The sequence below is a fragment of the Lygodium microphyllum genome, chromosome 8, assembly GCF_053477565.2.
Source record: "Lygodium microphyllum isolate KBCC chromosome 8, Lygodium_microphyllum_v1.1.10, whole genome shotgun sequence".
NCBI lineage: Eukaryota > Viridiplantae > Streptophyta > Polypodiopsida > Schizaeales > Lygodiaceae > Lygodium > Lygodium microphyllum.
Genome location: NC_141142.1, coordinates 89,107,428 through 89,123,540, shown reverse-complemented (window position 1 = coordinate 89,123,540; position 16,113 = coordinate 89,107,428). Strand labels below are relative to the sequence as shown.

Sequence of the window (16,113 nt, the reverse complement as noted above, 5' to 3'; positions counted from 1 at the left end):
TTGATAAATGTTTTATGCAACCTTTAAGAGGTTACAAAATTCTCATGTTTCAAATTATTTACAGTGTAAGACAAATTTCAAGTTACCTTCAATAGAAAGATGAAATTTGAAATTACTATCAGTGCAAAAGAAAGTTTCAAAACATTTTCTAGTGGTATTGTTTTTGTAAGAATGGTCAAGTGACACATGTATACACTCAAAGTTGTTCATGTTCCTATAGGAAAGCGAACATCTTGTTGAGCATTGGCAAGCTAGATGATGGAAAAAGGATGCAATAAGAGGAGGTGGAACCTCAATTGGCATATTGGAAACAAATGCTCCAAAGCATAGGCTCACATTATAGGTATCATCAATATTTTAAGGAAGAAAGATAAAGTAATTCTTTGACGTTGTTCGCAAGTTGTGAAAATGTTTAAGAGGTTGTAGGCTACAAATAAGCAACTTGTGTTTATCATGTTTGCAATCAAAACACCACTTATAGTTTCTTACTAGATGGAATAAGTCTTTATAAAGGAAGGGATTTTTTAACATAAATGGTCAAAGTTTGAGACTTTTCTCAAGCAAGATTGTTTTGAGATACTTCATTGTCAAACTGTAGATATTGACTTGTTGGAGTGTTTTATGTATATGCCATATCTTAATAGTTGCAATTGTCGATAAATAATGCACTCTTGGTATATGTATCAAGAATTGAATTTTGTGCTTGTTCATTGAATGTGTTACACGTGGAGCTAATTTGTAGGAAGTTTGCAATTCCGTGCCGAGGTGTGCAGAAACTTTAAACATCTCCAAAGAAGTGCCTTGAGGGAGAAGTTAAACATAACAAATGTTTTGCCATATGGTTCCCTATGAAGCTCCATCTAGTTAAACACATAGAATTGGCCCACATAGGATAATTCTAGATGATTCCGAATGCAAGCAAGTGTTAGTGATTTTTATGTTTAGTTAAGTCATCAATTTCAAGCTATACGTATACAGAGGCTAGTGCAACTCTAGAAAGTGGTACTAAAAATATATTTAAGATTTTGGAGCACTTTGGCTAGCAACCTAGTTATTGATTTCAAAAATAGTATTTTTTGAGGGTATGTTCCTATTACAAAGAATTTTTCTCAATTAATTCTAAAATTTCAAGACCTTGAATTATGGATAACATCATTAGAAAATATCAACATGAAATCTCTCCTTCCTAAGATCTTACTCCAACACCACATCGAACTTCTCCAACACAATCCATTGGAAGTTATCAAAGTACTTCAAGAGCAAAAGCATCAAAATCAAGTATCACAATCCAAGAACATCCACATTGCTTGCATCCTTTGAAACATCTTTGACGCACAACAAGCCAAGAAGGGCTAGAAAATTAGCCATAAGTCTTAATCAAGTTTTTTATTTAACTAAGAAAAGAATGAAAATTTTATTTTAGCTTGGTTGAGCCAATAAGATAATCATTTTGACAAAGAATCTTTTCCCAAAAGGATAATTACTTAAAGCTTCACGTTGGTAAAACATTCTTTGTCATAGCTTTGACTATCCTACCACTTGGCACAAATTTCAAGAAAAAGGTAAAGAAACATTCCTTCTCAGTTTCACCTTGATGCTATGTGTGATTGGCTAAATCTAGCATCCAAGCAAAGCTCAATGATCTTAAACCTTCTTCACTTGACTATTGTTACCTCTTATGCTCATGATGTAGAAAATGAATTTCAAACCATTGCACAACTCATCCAAAGTGAACAACCAAATAATCAAGCTTCACAACACCCCAACGTAGGTTACATCATCACAACACTAAAAAGGAAGCCAATGTGGGCAACACCCCAATGTAAGTAACACCACAACATAGAAAGATCCCAACTTCACGAGGCTATCAAGCCAACGTAGACAAGACCCAAACTCCGCTAATGATGGACATTGAGGTGGTGCAATCGGGCCAAGGATATCAAGCCAATGCTTGCTTCTTTAGGATTCCCTATAGCACTTGATCCTCGACTAGTCAAGGCACTAATACTTAAGATCACTCAAGCCCTCAATAGCTAAAGTCTGCAAACATGACTCGACTAGTTGATCACAATGGACCTCTCAAGAGCCTAAAGCCAACCCCTTAAGACTATCTTCTTGACTCTCAACTACTTGAGGATTTGATAGGATTACTTAAGTTGGACTTAATAGCCAAGCCTTGACCAACTGATCCGTTGATTGCTCAAGATTTGAGATATATCCTAAGATTCATGCCAATTTAGAAGTGTTTTACACCATGACTTGAGATCCACTTAACTAGTCAAATTGAGTTGCCCAATCTGACTAATTATACTTGGGAAATCAATCAACTGTACTATGTACCATTCACATAGAGAGCACTCAAGAGAGCTCTCAACTCAAGTCCCCACACCTAGCTTGACCCACCATTTTAAGTTTGTAGGACTTGACTAGAACACCCTCCGAGCACTCAATTGCTCAAGAAAAACTATTACTTGACCAATACTATTACCCAAAGTGAGAACCTTCTATGCTCAATCCCTTGACCAAGCAAAAAGCTATTTCTCAAGTAAAGAGAACTTGAGCCTATTAAGACCCTTCACACCAAACAATCAAGTAGAGACTCTCAAGTCCCTCTTTAGCTCTAAGGTCAACCAACCAATGTAGGATTCCACTTGATAAACTTAGAATCCATTGAGTAGACTTGGACTTGAGAGAACCAAGCTACACACTTAGCCATTCCCAAGTCAACCCTTAAGACTGGACCCATTGTTTAAGCCTTGGAGTAAACCCTCAACCTAATAACTCCATAGTTGAGTTTAAGCACCACTTGACCTCAAAGTGAATCCCTCAACTCAATTCTTAAGCTTGTGTCTGAGTCAACCCAAATAGACTAAAGCACTCAAGTGAGATATATTTGAGTACACTCGAGCAATAAATGCAGTGTAAACAAAAGTTTTGAGCAGAGAATCAAAACTTGAGTGTAAAATTGGGGGCCATGAAAGAGAGTAGAATAATTGTAGGAGTGTGTGTGTATGTGTGTCTTCACTTGTTTTCATTAAGAAGAAAGCCTATTTGAGCATGAGATCATAGTTAGGTTCCAAATTTTAGTTGTTGTGATGACTGAACTAGAAGACCCTACAACCACAATAGACATCTAAGGGAAGACCCATGATGCTATAAAAGGAACCCGCTGCACATGAGGACATGAAAACCCAAAGACCAATAAAGGTTGAATCTTGTAAGCTTAAAAAGAGCCTCACATATAATTGGTAATAACAACAAATAATGACAATTCAAATCATTATAGGCCAAGTTGGCCAAGCACCTGTGCAATTAGACAAGAGAATATGCTAGAGACACTTTGTCTACCACCATGTCACTACAGTAGGGAACTAGACCTCCATGATGGAGAAGGAACAATCACTAAAGGATGTTGGGGGTAAAGGCGCCTCCGCCGTGCCGCCCCGTGTATTACTACACTGACAGTACCCGCCACTGCACACTGCAGGTGGCGGGCGCCCGTCACGTCACTTTATTCTTTATTCTTTTAGTGACAGTTTGAATAAAGGAAGGCCCGGTCACACATTGTGACTGTTGGAGTTCCCATTTCTTGTCTCTCTCTTTCTTGCTCTTGCTCTCCCGCCATAGCTCGCGTGCAAGCTTCGATCCTTCTCTCCTTTCAACTGGTATCAGAGCTTGGCATTCTCTTGCTCGAGCTCGACTCGGTGCTTCCCGACCTTCGCATCGACTCGCTTCACGCATTGGGTCTCCATCCCGGCAGCCATAGCCGACCTCTTGAGCTCCCGACTCTCCCCGACTTCCCGAGCTCCATCCTGGCCTTCTTGAGCTTCATCAGGGCCTTGCCCTTGAGGTATTGCTTCAGCATTTGCAGGCATTTGAGTGTATTCTCAGATTGAAACAGGGCAGGAACAAAGGGCAGCCACTCTTCTTGAGCTCCATAGCTCATATCTTCCCTCCCCTTTGCATTGGGCCTTCATGGCTTGGTATGTGCCTACCTTGGGCCATCATTGAGCCCCCCATTACCCCCTTTTCAGCCCATGTGGAGCAGCAGCAAGTTCAGCACCAACAGGGCAGATTGCATCATTTTTTTCCAGGCTGTGAGCACTCATCTACTTCAGCTCCACACTTGGCCATTGCTTCTTGCTCTCTACCTTGATCAAGAGGGCTATAGACTTCATGTTTGATGTCATTCAAGCTTTGGGCATTGGTCTTGATCATTCGGGGCTGATCTCTTCAGATTTGGGACTGTCATAAACTGTCATAACAGGCTGAAAACAGGCCAGCACCATTGGCATTAGCATTTGTTGCTTATACTCCATTCCGGTTGTGCTATTTGATGCCCGTATGCGGTCTACATGATGCCTAGTGCCTTGGGAATGTGTGCACATGATTATGCCATGATTTTGGCCTCAAATATTGGCTGATTTGGGACTGTTATTTACTGTTATACAGTGCTGGAAACAGGGCAGCCACACTTGGCATTGGCATTTGATGCTTATACTCTACTCCGGTTACCGTATTTGATGCCCGTATGCGGTCTACTTCCTACCCGGATGTATTGGGGATGTATGCATTTGGTTTGACCATGATTTTGGCTTGAATTTGGGGCTGAAATCTACTATTTAGAACAGTAAATACATGCTGGAATAACAGTGGGCTGAAGGTACTTTACATGCTTTGGCACTTACCTACCGATACCGGATGTATGCTTTGAGCTTTGGCATGATATCTCTGACATTTGGGGACGACTTAGAGCATATGTATGAGATTATGGGATGCTTTTGAGCTTCGCATTAGCTCCGTCTTCACTGGCATTTGGACCGACTCGGCATGCTCGTGGACCGCCTATGCCTCATGTCTCTGCTTGACAGTTAGGCTTTTGCATTACATGCTTTGGTTCGTGACATATGCTATTTGGTTCGTGTATGCCATACCGACATTTGGAGCTTGGATTTGGATGTATTTGAGCATTTCCGGCTTACTTGATCACTGATCTTGGTTGCTATTTGGATGTCATTGAGTTGACCGAGAGCTTATTTGGGCTTATGTATTGCTTCATGGTTAATATGACCGGTGCTTCATGTATGTCATGCTCTCTTGGATGCGCTTGATGCATTGACAGGGTCACTTATCACTGGTGCTTTCTCTTGGGTTATTTGAGCTTCTGAGCTCGCTTTGTACGCCTTTTGTGCCAGTGGGAGCATTTTACATGCTTTCTTGACCTTTGACAGTTGCATGCTATTGGAGCACTTGCATGTATTTGAAGCAGTTTATGTCTTGAGCAGCTACATACACATTGAGACTTTGGGATCATACTCCGATCTTTATGGATATGCATTGATGTACTCTTGGTTCACAAGATGCTTATGAGCTGAGTCTCATATTTGGATCTTTCTCTTTGAGCAGATACCTATTTGTGTCAGGTTTTGGCAGTTACAGGAACACTTTGCCTAGAGTGTCTGGGGGTGTGCCTTTCACTGGCAGATGTTATTTTGACATGCTTGGTGTTGAGCTCATGTTCTTTTCACTATCATTGGCCTTGCTTATGTCCGTTTCATGCCGGATTTGGACCTAGCATTGTTTGCTTGACATTGGATCCTATTTTGGGACAGTTTGCTCTCTAGACTGCATACCTGCAATTTATTACAGCAAGCAGTTATTGGTGGACTGAGGTGTACTTTTCATGCTGAAATATCCTGATTTGGTGTACCGCACCTAGTACTAAGTGGGCAGCAACTTTTGGCACACTTTGCTCACCCTTTGGACCCCGTTTTGGTCATTTTTGGGCAGTTTCTGCAGTAAAACAGCAAGCAGTTTTGGACTGTTTGGGCATTTCCAGCCTGCATAATGGCGTCATCTTCGCATGATAGTGCCATCTTTAACATTACAAAGTTGGATGGTACCAACTACTCTTACTGGAAGAGTCAAATATGGCAGGTTTTGGTGCAGAAATCTCAGATTAAGCCACTTCGGTTGAGTGGGGAGCAGCCTGAAACTATGGACATTGACGACTGGCTTGAACTTGATGAGCTATGCAAGTCCACGATTGTATTGTCTCTCACTGAACAGGTACATTATAATGTATTTGAGGAAGCACAGAGTGCATGGGATCTATGGAATAAGATCAAGAATCTTTATGATAAGAAAAGTCCGGCGAGTCAGATGTACTGGTTGAAGCAGCTTATGGATCTGCGCATGAAGGATAATGCGACTATGTCTGCTCACTTGAGCCAGTTCCATGCTATACTGAAGAACCTGACTTCGCAGGATATCACCTTTGGAGAGGAAGTAACTCCTCTTTTCTTGCTTGGAACTCTGAATGAGTCATGGGATGTATTCCGCACTGCTCTTTGTGCCTCTAATGCTACTCTAAAATTGGCAGATGTTGAGAGTGCTCTTCTTCAGGAAGAGGTGAATCGCAAAAACTTGGATGCCTCTCGTGGTAGTCATGCTTTGACAGTTAGAGGCAGGAATGACAGGTATGACCGTGGTAATGGCCGAGGCCGTGACTCGCAGAAGGGTCGGTCTAAATCTCGTGGTGGCAAGTCGCGTAGTAAGTCGCGTGGACGCAATGCAAATGTCACTTGTCATCATTGTGGGAAAAAGGGCCATATTAGACCACAGTGTCATGAGTTGCGCAATGAGAAGCGCAAGGATAAGGGGAAAGATAAAGTGCAGGAGAAGTCCTCTGATCGCAGCATAGTACCTGCGAAGTCCAACGTCAAGATTGAGGAAATTAATGTCACGCAGACTGAAGAGTCCGATGGTGGTGATGAGTTTATACTTGCAGCTAGTTCTTCTGATGCTTCACACTTGACTGAGACACCTAGTATGTATGCACAGTGTTGGTTATTGGATTCAGGTGCGTCCTTCCATGTGACGCCTTACCGTGAGTGGTTTCACTCTTACCGTACTGTATCTGGATCAGTCAGACTTGGAGATGACAGGTCTCTTGATATTGTGGGCTGTGGAGATATTCAGTTGCAGTTTTCCACTGGCAGTTCCTTTTTGCTCAGGGATGTACGTCATGTACCTGCGCTTACGCGTAGTCTTATGTCTGCAGGACAGTTGGATGATGCAGGATTTCATGTCTGTTTTGGGGATTCTGCCTGGAAGATTACCAAAGGCAGACTTGTGCTTGCTAGAGGCGCCAAGGATGGCAGCCTCTATCCTCTTGTTGTATCTGGGTCTTCTGTAGACCATGTTTTGGCAGTGGGCTCTATCCCACATGTATCACTTTGGCATGCCCGTTTGGGGCATATGTCTTTGAAAGGAATGAAAATGTTATCTGGTTTGCAGTATCTTCCGCCTTTGGATTATGCATGTTTTGACTCGTGTGATCATTGTCTTTATGGTAAGCAGAATAGGTCTACGCATAAGAAATCGGGTAGGCCACGCATGAGTGAGCCCTTGGCATTGGTGCATTCCGATGTTTGTGGGCCTATGCCTTGCATGTCTATGGGTGGCGCGAAGTACTTCGTTACCTTCATTGATGATTTTTCTAGGAAAGTGTGGGCTTATCCCATAAAGCAGAAGTCCGATGTCTTGGCAATTTTTCAGAGATGGCTTGCTCTTGTTGAGAACCAGACTGGGTATAGGCTGAAATGCCTTAGGACAGATAATGGGGGAGAATATGTCTCGCATGCTTTTGAGCAGTTTTGTGATGACAGGGGTATTAAGCGTCAGTTGACCGCCCCTTACACCCCACCCCAGAATGGTTTGGCTGAGCGCATGAACAGGACTATTCAGGAGCGTGTGCGCTCTATGCTTAGCCATGCAGGCCTACCCCCGAGTTTTTGGGCTGAGGCAGTTAGTACGGCAGTGCATGTCATAAACCGATCGCCTTCCAGTGGATTGGATTTCCAGGTTGCAGAGGAAGTTTGGGCTGGTAAGCCACCCTCTTATGCGCATCTCCGTGTCTTTGGATGTGAGGCATTCTGCCATGTGCCCAAGGACAAGAGGAGTAAATTGGATCCAAAGAGCATTAAATGCATATTCCTTGGCTATGGTGAGTCAGGAGAGATGGGCTATCGCCTATGGGATCCGCAGGCGCGGAAAATAGTACGCAGCCATGATGTCGTCTTCCATGAAGACAAGATGCATAGGCATCCTGAGAAGGTGGTTGAGATCCGCAGAGTGATCTTTCAGGAGGAGCCTAGAGCTCCAGCACAGCCAGTAGTACAGCCTGCAGCAGTTTCTCCACAGGGCGAGGGTGTTAGACAGGCAGCAGAGCCTGTGGTGAGACGGTCTGCTAGAGATAGACGTCCACCTGACAGATTTCAGCCCTCTATGCATTATGTTTTGGTTACAGATGCAGGAGAGCCTTTCACTTATGATGAGGCTATGAGCAGGGGTGACAGTCACTCCTGGGAGAGGGCTATGCAGTCTGAGATAGACTCCCTGTATAAGAATGAGACTTGGGATTTGGTTGCCTTGCCTAAGGGCAAGAAGGCTTTGCCATGCAAGTGGGTGTACAAGCTGAAAAGTACCCCTGGACACCCCAAGCCGGCATACAAGGCTAGATTGGTAGCAAAGGGTTTTAAGCAGGAACATGGTGTGGACTTTGATGAGGTCTTCTCTCCTGTGGTTAAGATGACCACCCTGCGCTTAGTCTTGGCTTTGGTTGCACAGCTTGACTTAGATCTATATCAGATGGATGTCAAGACGGCTTTTCTACATGGGGACTTGCATGATGAGATCTATATGGATCAGCCTAAGGGCTTTGCAGAACCTGGCAGGGAGCACCTAGTGTGCAAGTTGAAGAAGAGCTTGTATGGCTTGAAGCAGGCACCTAGGGAATGGTATCATAAGTTTGATGCCTTTATGCAGTCACAGGGCTACAGCAGGAGTGCTATGGATCCGTGTCTTTACACGAAGAAAGCCCGTGATGGCAGTTTGCTTATCTTGGTACTCTATGTTGATGATATGCTGATAGTAGGGAAAGCTCATGATGAGCTAGATGCTCTTAAATCTCAGCTGAAGAAGAGCTTTGAGATGAAGGATTTGGGACAGGCCTCACATATACTTGGGATGCGCATTAAGCGCGATAGGCATCAGGGACTTTTGTATCTCTCACAGCGGGAGTACATTCATAAAGTCCTTGAGCGCTTCCGCATGCAGGACGCAAAGCCTATTGGCTGTCCATTACCTTCTTATGTGAAGGTATCACAGGCCGATTGTCCGCAGACAGATGAGCAGAGGGCCGAGATGGCCAAGATCCCTTATGCATCAGCCGTGGGCAGTTTGATGTATGCCATGATAGCCACTCGTCCAGATATTGCACATGCAGTTGGTGTTGTGGCACGCTATATGGCTACACCTGGCAGCAGACATTGGGATGCCGTGAAGGGTATCATGAGGTACCTGAAGGGCACAGCAGATATGTGTATTTGCTATGGTAGCCAGGCTACAGGGGTCGTGGGGTACACTGACTCCGATTATGCAGGACATACAGATAGTAGGAAGTCCACTTCTGGCTATGTATTCACCTATGCTGGAGGGGCTATCTCTTGGATGTCCAGGGTTCAGAAGTGTACGGCTTTGTCTACCACTGAGGCCGAGTATGTTGCAGCCACTGAGGCTTGCAAGGAGGCCATATGGTTAGGCCGTCTAGTTGCTGACCTTGGGATTGATGCTACACCTACACTGCATTCGGATTCTATGAGTGCCATTCAGTTGGCTAAGAATCCGGTCTTCCATGCGAAGACGAAACACATTGAGGTGAGGTATCACTTCATACGTGGTGTCGTGGAGGACAGGTCTGTTGACCTTGTCAAGATCTCCACTGACGAGAATCCTGCAGATTTACTCACGAAGAGCCTCACTACTGAGCGCTTTGCCTTCCTCAGGAGGTTGATGGGCGTTGGATGAGATGTCACCTTTCCTCACCTATGTACATTTGTACTGTCTTTTCTTTTTCTTTTCTCTCTCACTAGGGCAGATTCGCCTTTAAGTGGGAGGTTGTTGGGGGTAAAGGCGCCTCCGCCGTGCCGCCCCGTGTATTACTACACTGACAGTACCCGCCACTGCACACTGCAGGTGGCGGGCGCCCGTCACGTCACTTTATTCTTTATTCTTTTAGTGACAGTTTGAATAAAGGAAGGCCCGGTCACACATTGTGACTGTTGGAGTTCCCATTTCTTGTCTCTCTCTTTCTTGCTCTTGCTCTCCCGCCATAGCTCGCGTGCAAGCTTCGATCCTTCTCTCCTTTCAAAGGACATGCCAAAGTACTTTAGCAAAATGCCAAAGGTAGGTTTTGATCCACTATAGGAAAGGATACACATAAGCTAATAAACATATCCTACATTAATGATAAGATGAACCCCATGATAGAAGAAACAATAATACGAGATGCTAGTAGCATAGAGCAAGTAGACCATGCGAAAAAGATCACGGGCTTGACTCTAGAAGCCCAACATGAGAAGGAGAACATCCAATGAGAGATAGATAACATCATGAGGCTACTTTTGAATGCATAGCTTACATGAATGAGGCTACTATTAAATGCAAGGATTATAGGACATATAATGATAGAAATGCTTGGCTTATAAGGCATCTAATGACTAACTCTCACACTAATTCTTGCCAATCTAGTGCAAAGAAAGTTGCTTGGTGACACTAATGCCCTCTAGGTCAAGACCTAGATAGCCAACATGTTGCTTGTAGGTCTAGGTGTCATACCAAGCAAGGTTCCCTTAATTTCTAAGTAAATAGAGAAGTTTAGAGCATGGATAACTTTTATAGCTTTATAGAGAAATTTGAGCACATCTATGAGGCCAACAATCTCATCTCAAACATGAAGAGGGTGTAAGCCTTTGGACTATGCTTAGAAAATAAGGGAAGAACATGGTTCATGAGGCTAGATGTAACTAAGATGCCCCACTTCTCACTCCCCTCAAGGACATGTTCATCATGCAATCTAAAGAAGTTGGGATAACCTCATGGTATGGCTCATGAACATAGCACATCAAGAGCTAGATAACATGAGAGACAATGTCTCTAAGGTCCAGAGCAAACGAATTCCAACCACAAAGTGACCTAATCCTAAGGCCCTCGCTAAAGCCTTCGTGAAGGGCATACATGACAAGTTGATCTATTAGCCATGGCTAGTAATTCCACCTTGGATGGGAAAAACCTTAATGCAATCCTAGATGAGGCCATGCATATTGATGACTTATAGTGCGAGAGAAACCACACCAAAAGAGATAGGGTAGGGAAAGAATGGCATCCACTAGAAGTGACTTAAGGATTAGCATCACCTAAGTATTTCTTGCCACCTTCATGAAGTAGTGCCAAAGATAGCCAAGCTCACTAAAGTCCTAAACTAGCCACAACCCTATTTCCAAAACATCCAATGGGACTTACCATACCCAAATCGATACATTGCAAATACATACCAATTGCCTAATAGGGCATTGTACTCCCCTAGACCTCCATAGTTGGCCTTGCTAGCTCCCATAGAGCAAAATATTGCTACACAAAGGGCAAAAATCAATCCTCTACATATCCCACAACTACCCTCTAATATGATCAATCTTACAAGCAATGTGCTAGTCTACTATGTGGAAGAGAAAATGGAAGAGAAAGAGCATACAAGTCCTCAAACAAAACAGATAACATAGTCCTCATGGACTACAAACCCGCTCCCATCATGATGCTAGGGCAAGAAAGAGGAAGGGCTCTAGTGTAGCCTAAGGACCTTACTGAATGCTAGAACAATGGGCAATGAGGGAATGTGTCCTCTAGATGCCTATAGAAAGTAGAACCATGCAAGGATAATCAAGTAAGCCAATGAACCCTAAATGTGGCATAACTCATATGTACTTTAGCTATCCCAAGCAAAAAGTTAGTAGTAGCAAAGCCATCATCTCATTAAGAAGTGGGTGCAAAAGGCCCAAGTGGCCTAGCAAGAGCCCAAAGCCACTCATGATATGAGCACCATAGGGCTATCCAACATTGAATCACTATCCCAACTAAAACACAAACACAATATACAAGGGTTAACCTTCCAACTGGTAGAACAAGGGAGGAGTCTAACACAAGGAGAGCAACAACTTAGTCAAAAAAGTCAAAAACCCAATTGGCTCTAGTCCAATGACGTAAAGCCCAACCTCATTGCCACATTGGTTTCAAGTAGCGTGTCAATCCCATTAGGGTTGTTATTATGAAATAGTCCAAATCTCTGGAAGGCTAGAGCACCTATTTGATACACCGTTCAAACCATCCATGATGTCTAGAGCACCTATTTGGACCCTTGTTTTGGCTATAGTCCTATAGATGCTAAGAAAAACCTAATACTAAGACATGATTGCTACCAACTATACATATGGTATATGTGGATTACATGCCAACAACCACCCCTTGCCTCAAAGATGTCACATTACATGGACCATTTTCTAAGATTCATAGCACATGGTTCATTTAAGAGAGATGGGAAGCTAGACATATACATGGCACGTGAGACATGAGTAGCCATCGATCAGCTAAAATTCTCCTCTCACAAGCTAGAGATCAAGACAAGAGAGTAGCTTACATTCCTAGAGTCAAGACACCTTTTGGTTGAGGCTATGGTACTAGGAGGAGGTCAAGAGCAAGGTGCATCTTTATTGCATATATTCATGTGCATGATGAGTTGAGATTAAATTTTGAATTAAAGGTTAAGAAATACATATTTATCAAATAATAGACTAAGAAAAAAGGAAATCACTATTAGAAACATGTCATTGGTGTTTCGTCAAAGTGAGGAGGGATACCATGTTTTATGGGATGAGTAGTTGGTATGCATCTAATGATGATGCATTAGATTATTATTATCGTCATCATATCGATCATATGCAAAAAAAAAAGTGATTATAACATACTCATAATGGACCAAAGATATCATTTGTAGTGTACCTTCAATGCGCTCAGGGATAGCGGTTGAGGAATTGGCTTCAACTATGCACCTCTTCTCTCTTCACTGCTGAGGCTGCACAATCACCCGACAATCACCCGTCAATGTAAGGCCGATCCATTCAGCAGCCCAATCAGCAACCCACACGATGGCAACCCAGTCAGCCCGCGATTCTTCTTCTCCTTCTTCTTTGGACCTGCAGTCATACAAAAGCGATGGCACGATGGCACATGCAAGTTCAGATGGAGAAGGTGGGCAGCAGTCCGAGGTTCACATGGCACGATGGCAAATGCAAGTTCATGCAAAAGGCTGGTATTCTGGCATGATGGCAGGATGGCACGATGGCGATGGCGATGGCGAAGGTGGGCAACGATGGCGATGGCGGGCAACGATGGCGATGGCAAAGTGGGCAGTGATGGCGACGGTGATGGCGATGGCGATCGACGGTTCTTGAGACGGCGGTGGCGAAGGGGGGCAGCGTTTTAAAAAAAACGCGTGAAAAAAACTAGGGCAATGCACCATGCAAGGCACATAGTCTAGTCGAGCGACCCAAATGCCCTTGACCGCCCGACTCCCCCTCCCGTCCGACTCCCCCTCCCGTTTGACTCCCCTCTCCCCCTCTCAAATCTATAATCGCCACGCGTGCTACCAACGTGGATGGGCCTCGCATCGATGACGGCTTCCACGCATGCCCGTGGTACTCCGGATGTGACCCCCCTCTTCCCACAAAATCGTGCCGGCCCAACCTTGACCGGGTTTACTTTAGTCGGACCAGGTTTCCATTCTAGACCGGGTTTACTTTCGTCAGACAAGTGTTGTACTGCTGCGCATCCGAGGTGTGAAATCCACCAAAAAGTTGTGTGTGTGACATTTGTTACTTTGTACATACTTAGTTGTTGTGTTTGCATTTTTGTTCTGCGTGGGCAGTATAGTGGAGAGGGGTTTGGAGCAAGAGGAACTTATTTGTAATGCTTTGGTTGACATGTATGCAAAATCTGGCATGCTTGGAAAAGCCCAAGAAGTATTTGACAATATTTCAGCTCGAGATGTCATATCATGGAGTGCATTGATTACAGGTTATGTTCAACATGGATATGATGAGCAAGCAGTGATGTGTTTTGTACAGATGTAGCTTGAAGGCATGTCTCCAAATGCTGTTACATTTGTTTGTAGCTTGAAAGCCTGTATTAGCATAGGATCCATGAATGCATGCAAACAATTATATATAGAGGTTGTGAAGAGAGGTTTGGAAGTGAATATATTTGTGGGAAGCATAGTGGTGGATATGTTTGGGAAGTTTGGCTCAGTTTCAGAAGCACAGGAAACACTTGAACAACTACACGGTAAAGATATAGTGCCATGGAATGCCATGATAACTTGCTACATTGATAATGGCTATGGCAATGAAGCATTAGCTTGTTTTGAACAGATGCAGCTCAGAGGTATTTCTCCCAATTTTGTCACATGTATCTGCAGCTTGAAAGCCTGTGGTATGGTAAGAGCAATAGAAAGAGGCCAACAATTATTCAATTGTTTCATTATACATGGTTTAGAGAGTAGCCCCTGTATTGGAGGTGCTGCAATAGATATGTTCTGCGAATGTGGCTTATTAGCAGAAGCACATGAGGTGCTTAACAAGCTGCCAGTTCGAGATGTGGTTGTGTGGAGTGTGTTGATTGCAGGGTACGCTGAATATGGACTTGCTAGTGAAGCACTGCACTGCTTCAAATTAATGCGGCTGGAAGGAATTTCTGGAGATGATGTCACGTATGTGTATGCCATAAAAGTTTGCGGGACCAGAGAGGATCTTTTTGGCGGATGATGTTACTTTCGACTTGCTTTTTGGATTCGGGTGGAGGAGAGCAATCAAGAAGAGGAGGACAAGATCATAAAAACTGGGGGGGGGGGGGGGGGGGCTCTGGATTACTTCAGTCATATGTGAAATACGGTTTGCTATATCTTGGATTCTTGATCAGTTTCCTAAGTGGCTCCCCATCGATAGAGTGACGTATCTTGACAGGCTTTCTTTGAGGTTTGAGCCGGAGGGTAAACCTTCACAGTTGTCCGCAGTTGATGATGTAGATGAGAGCGGTCAGAATGGTGACATGCCTATGAGGGATGATGGAAAATAGCCACTTTCCAGGATTGTTCCAATTGCTCCTTCTAAGATCAACCCTTACCGTATTATTATTGTGATACACCTCATAATCCTGGCTTTCTTTTTATGATTCTGGATCTTGAACCCTGTAAATGATGCATATGGGCTTTGGGAGGAGAACAGTGTCACAGGTTCTTTGGAAATAAACCCAATTTCATGTCGCTCGATGACAGGCCAATCGGATGAGCTCCAGTGATCCAGCAGATCCGCCTGATCTCCCTTTGTTCAAGCTAATCTAGAGCATAACTCAGGCATCACACGACCGCCTCCACTTCTCTCTAAAGGTGAACATAACTGGGAAAGCATTTCAAGAGGTGAAACGTCTCACAATCTTGGACTTGCATCTGACCATGTATAATCTTCTTCCACAATGTTTGACCAACTTTTAACGGTAGTTCTATTCCTGCTTTCTAACTCTTGTACAAGAGAGGCTGGAGCCATCCTGGGAGCTCTTATGCCCCTGATGTTTCATAAGCATCTACAAGGGCCTTAGGAGAGAGCTGCTGTAGCTCATGTCCGATTTTGACTCCATGAGTAAGTGCAATACTTTTCAGTGGTTCAAAAGGAACTTCTTTAGGTGCAGCCCCCTTGTAGAGCTTCCACCAATGCTACAAGCCACTTGATGGAGTGTATACATGTCAAAATTTACATGATACAGAGATCAATAAGATCTTATGAGATGTTGGACTATCTTTATTCTTTGTGAGCTTTGACCATAAGAAGAGGCCTTGAGGGCATATCAAAGGGACGTGAAGAACTTCAGTTTTTGAGCAGCCAGTTTATAAATCAGATTTGTTTTTTTAAATGAAGCTGAGGCTGTTGATGTTGAACAGGGTTGCATTCAAACGGGTGAAGTGCAGCTAGTATTGCATACATTCAGGTCTATTTGCCACATTCAAGAGACTAAAGGCTTGAACAAGTTGATTATAGGGCCATTATCCGAAATTGAGGTGACCTTCTTTCAAATTGAATCGTGAACTTGCTTAATTGATCTTCTATCTTGGAATTTCTCAAAAACCTCTGTGGTCGCGACTTTGCTTTTCGAAAACCCTTCGACACCGGG

General features: G+C 43.7%; 1 protein-coding gene across 1 annotated transcript; it reads left to right on the top strand.

Moving 5' to 3' along the window:
- Positions 1-14,033: 14,033 nt before the first annotated feature.
- On the top strand, positions 14,034-15,024 carry LOC148032570 (pentatricopeptide repeat-containing protein At4g18520, chloroplastic-like). The gene is made up of 3 exons (XM_087683945.1): positions 14,034-14,334; positions 14,446-14,678; positions 14,869-15,024. Exons 1-3 carry the CDS (start codon positions 14,034-14,036, stop codon positions 15,022-15,024), a joined length of 690 nt encoding a protein of 229 aa, XP_087540071.1.
- The last annotated feature ends 1,089 nt before the right edge of the window (positions 15,025-16,113 follow it).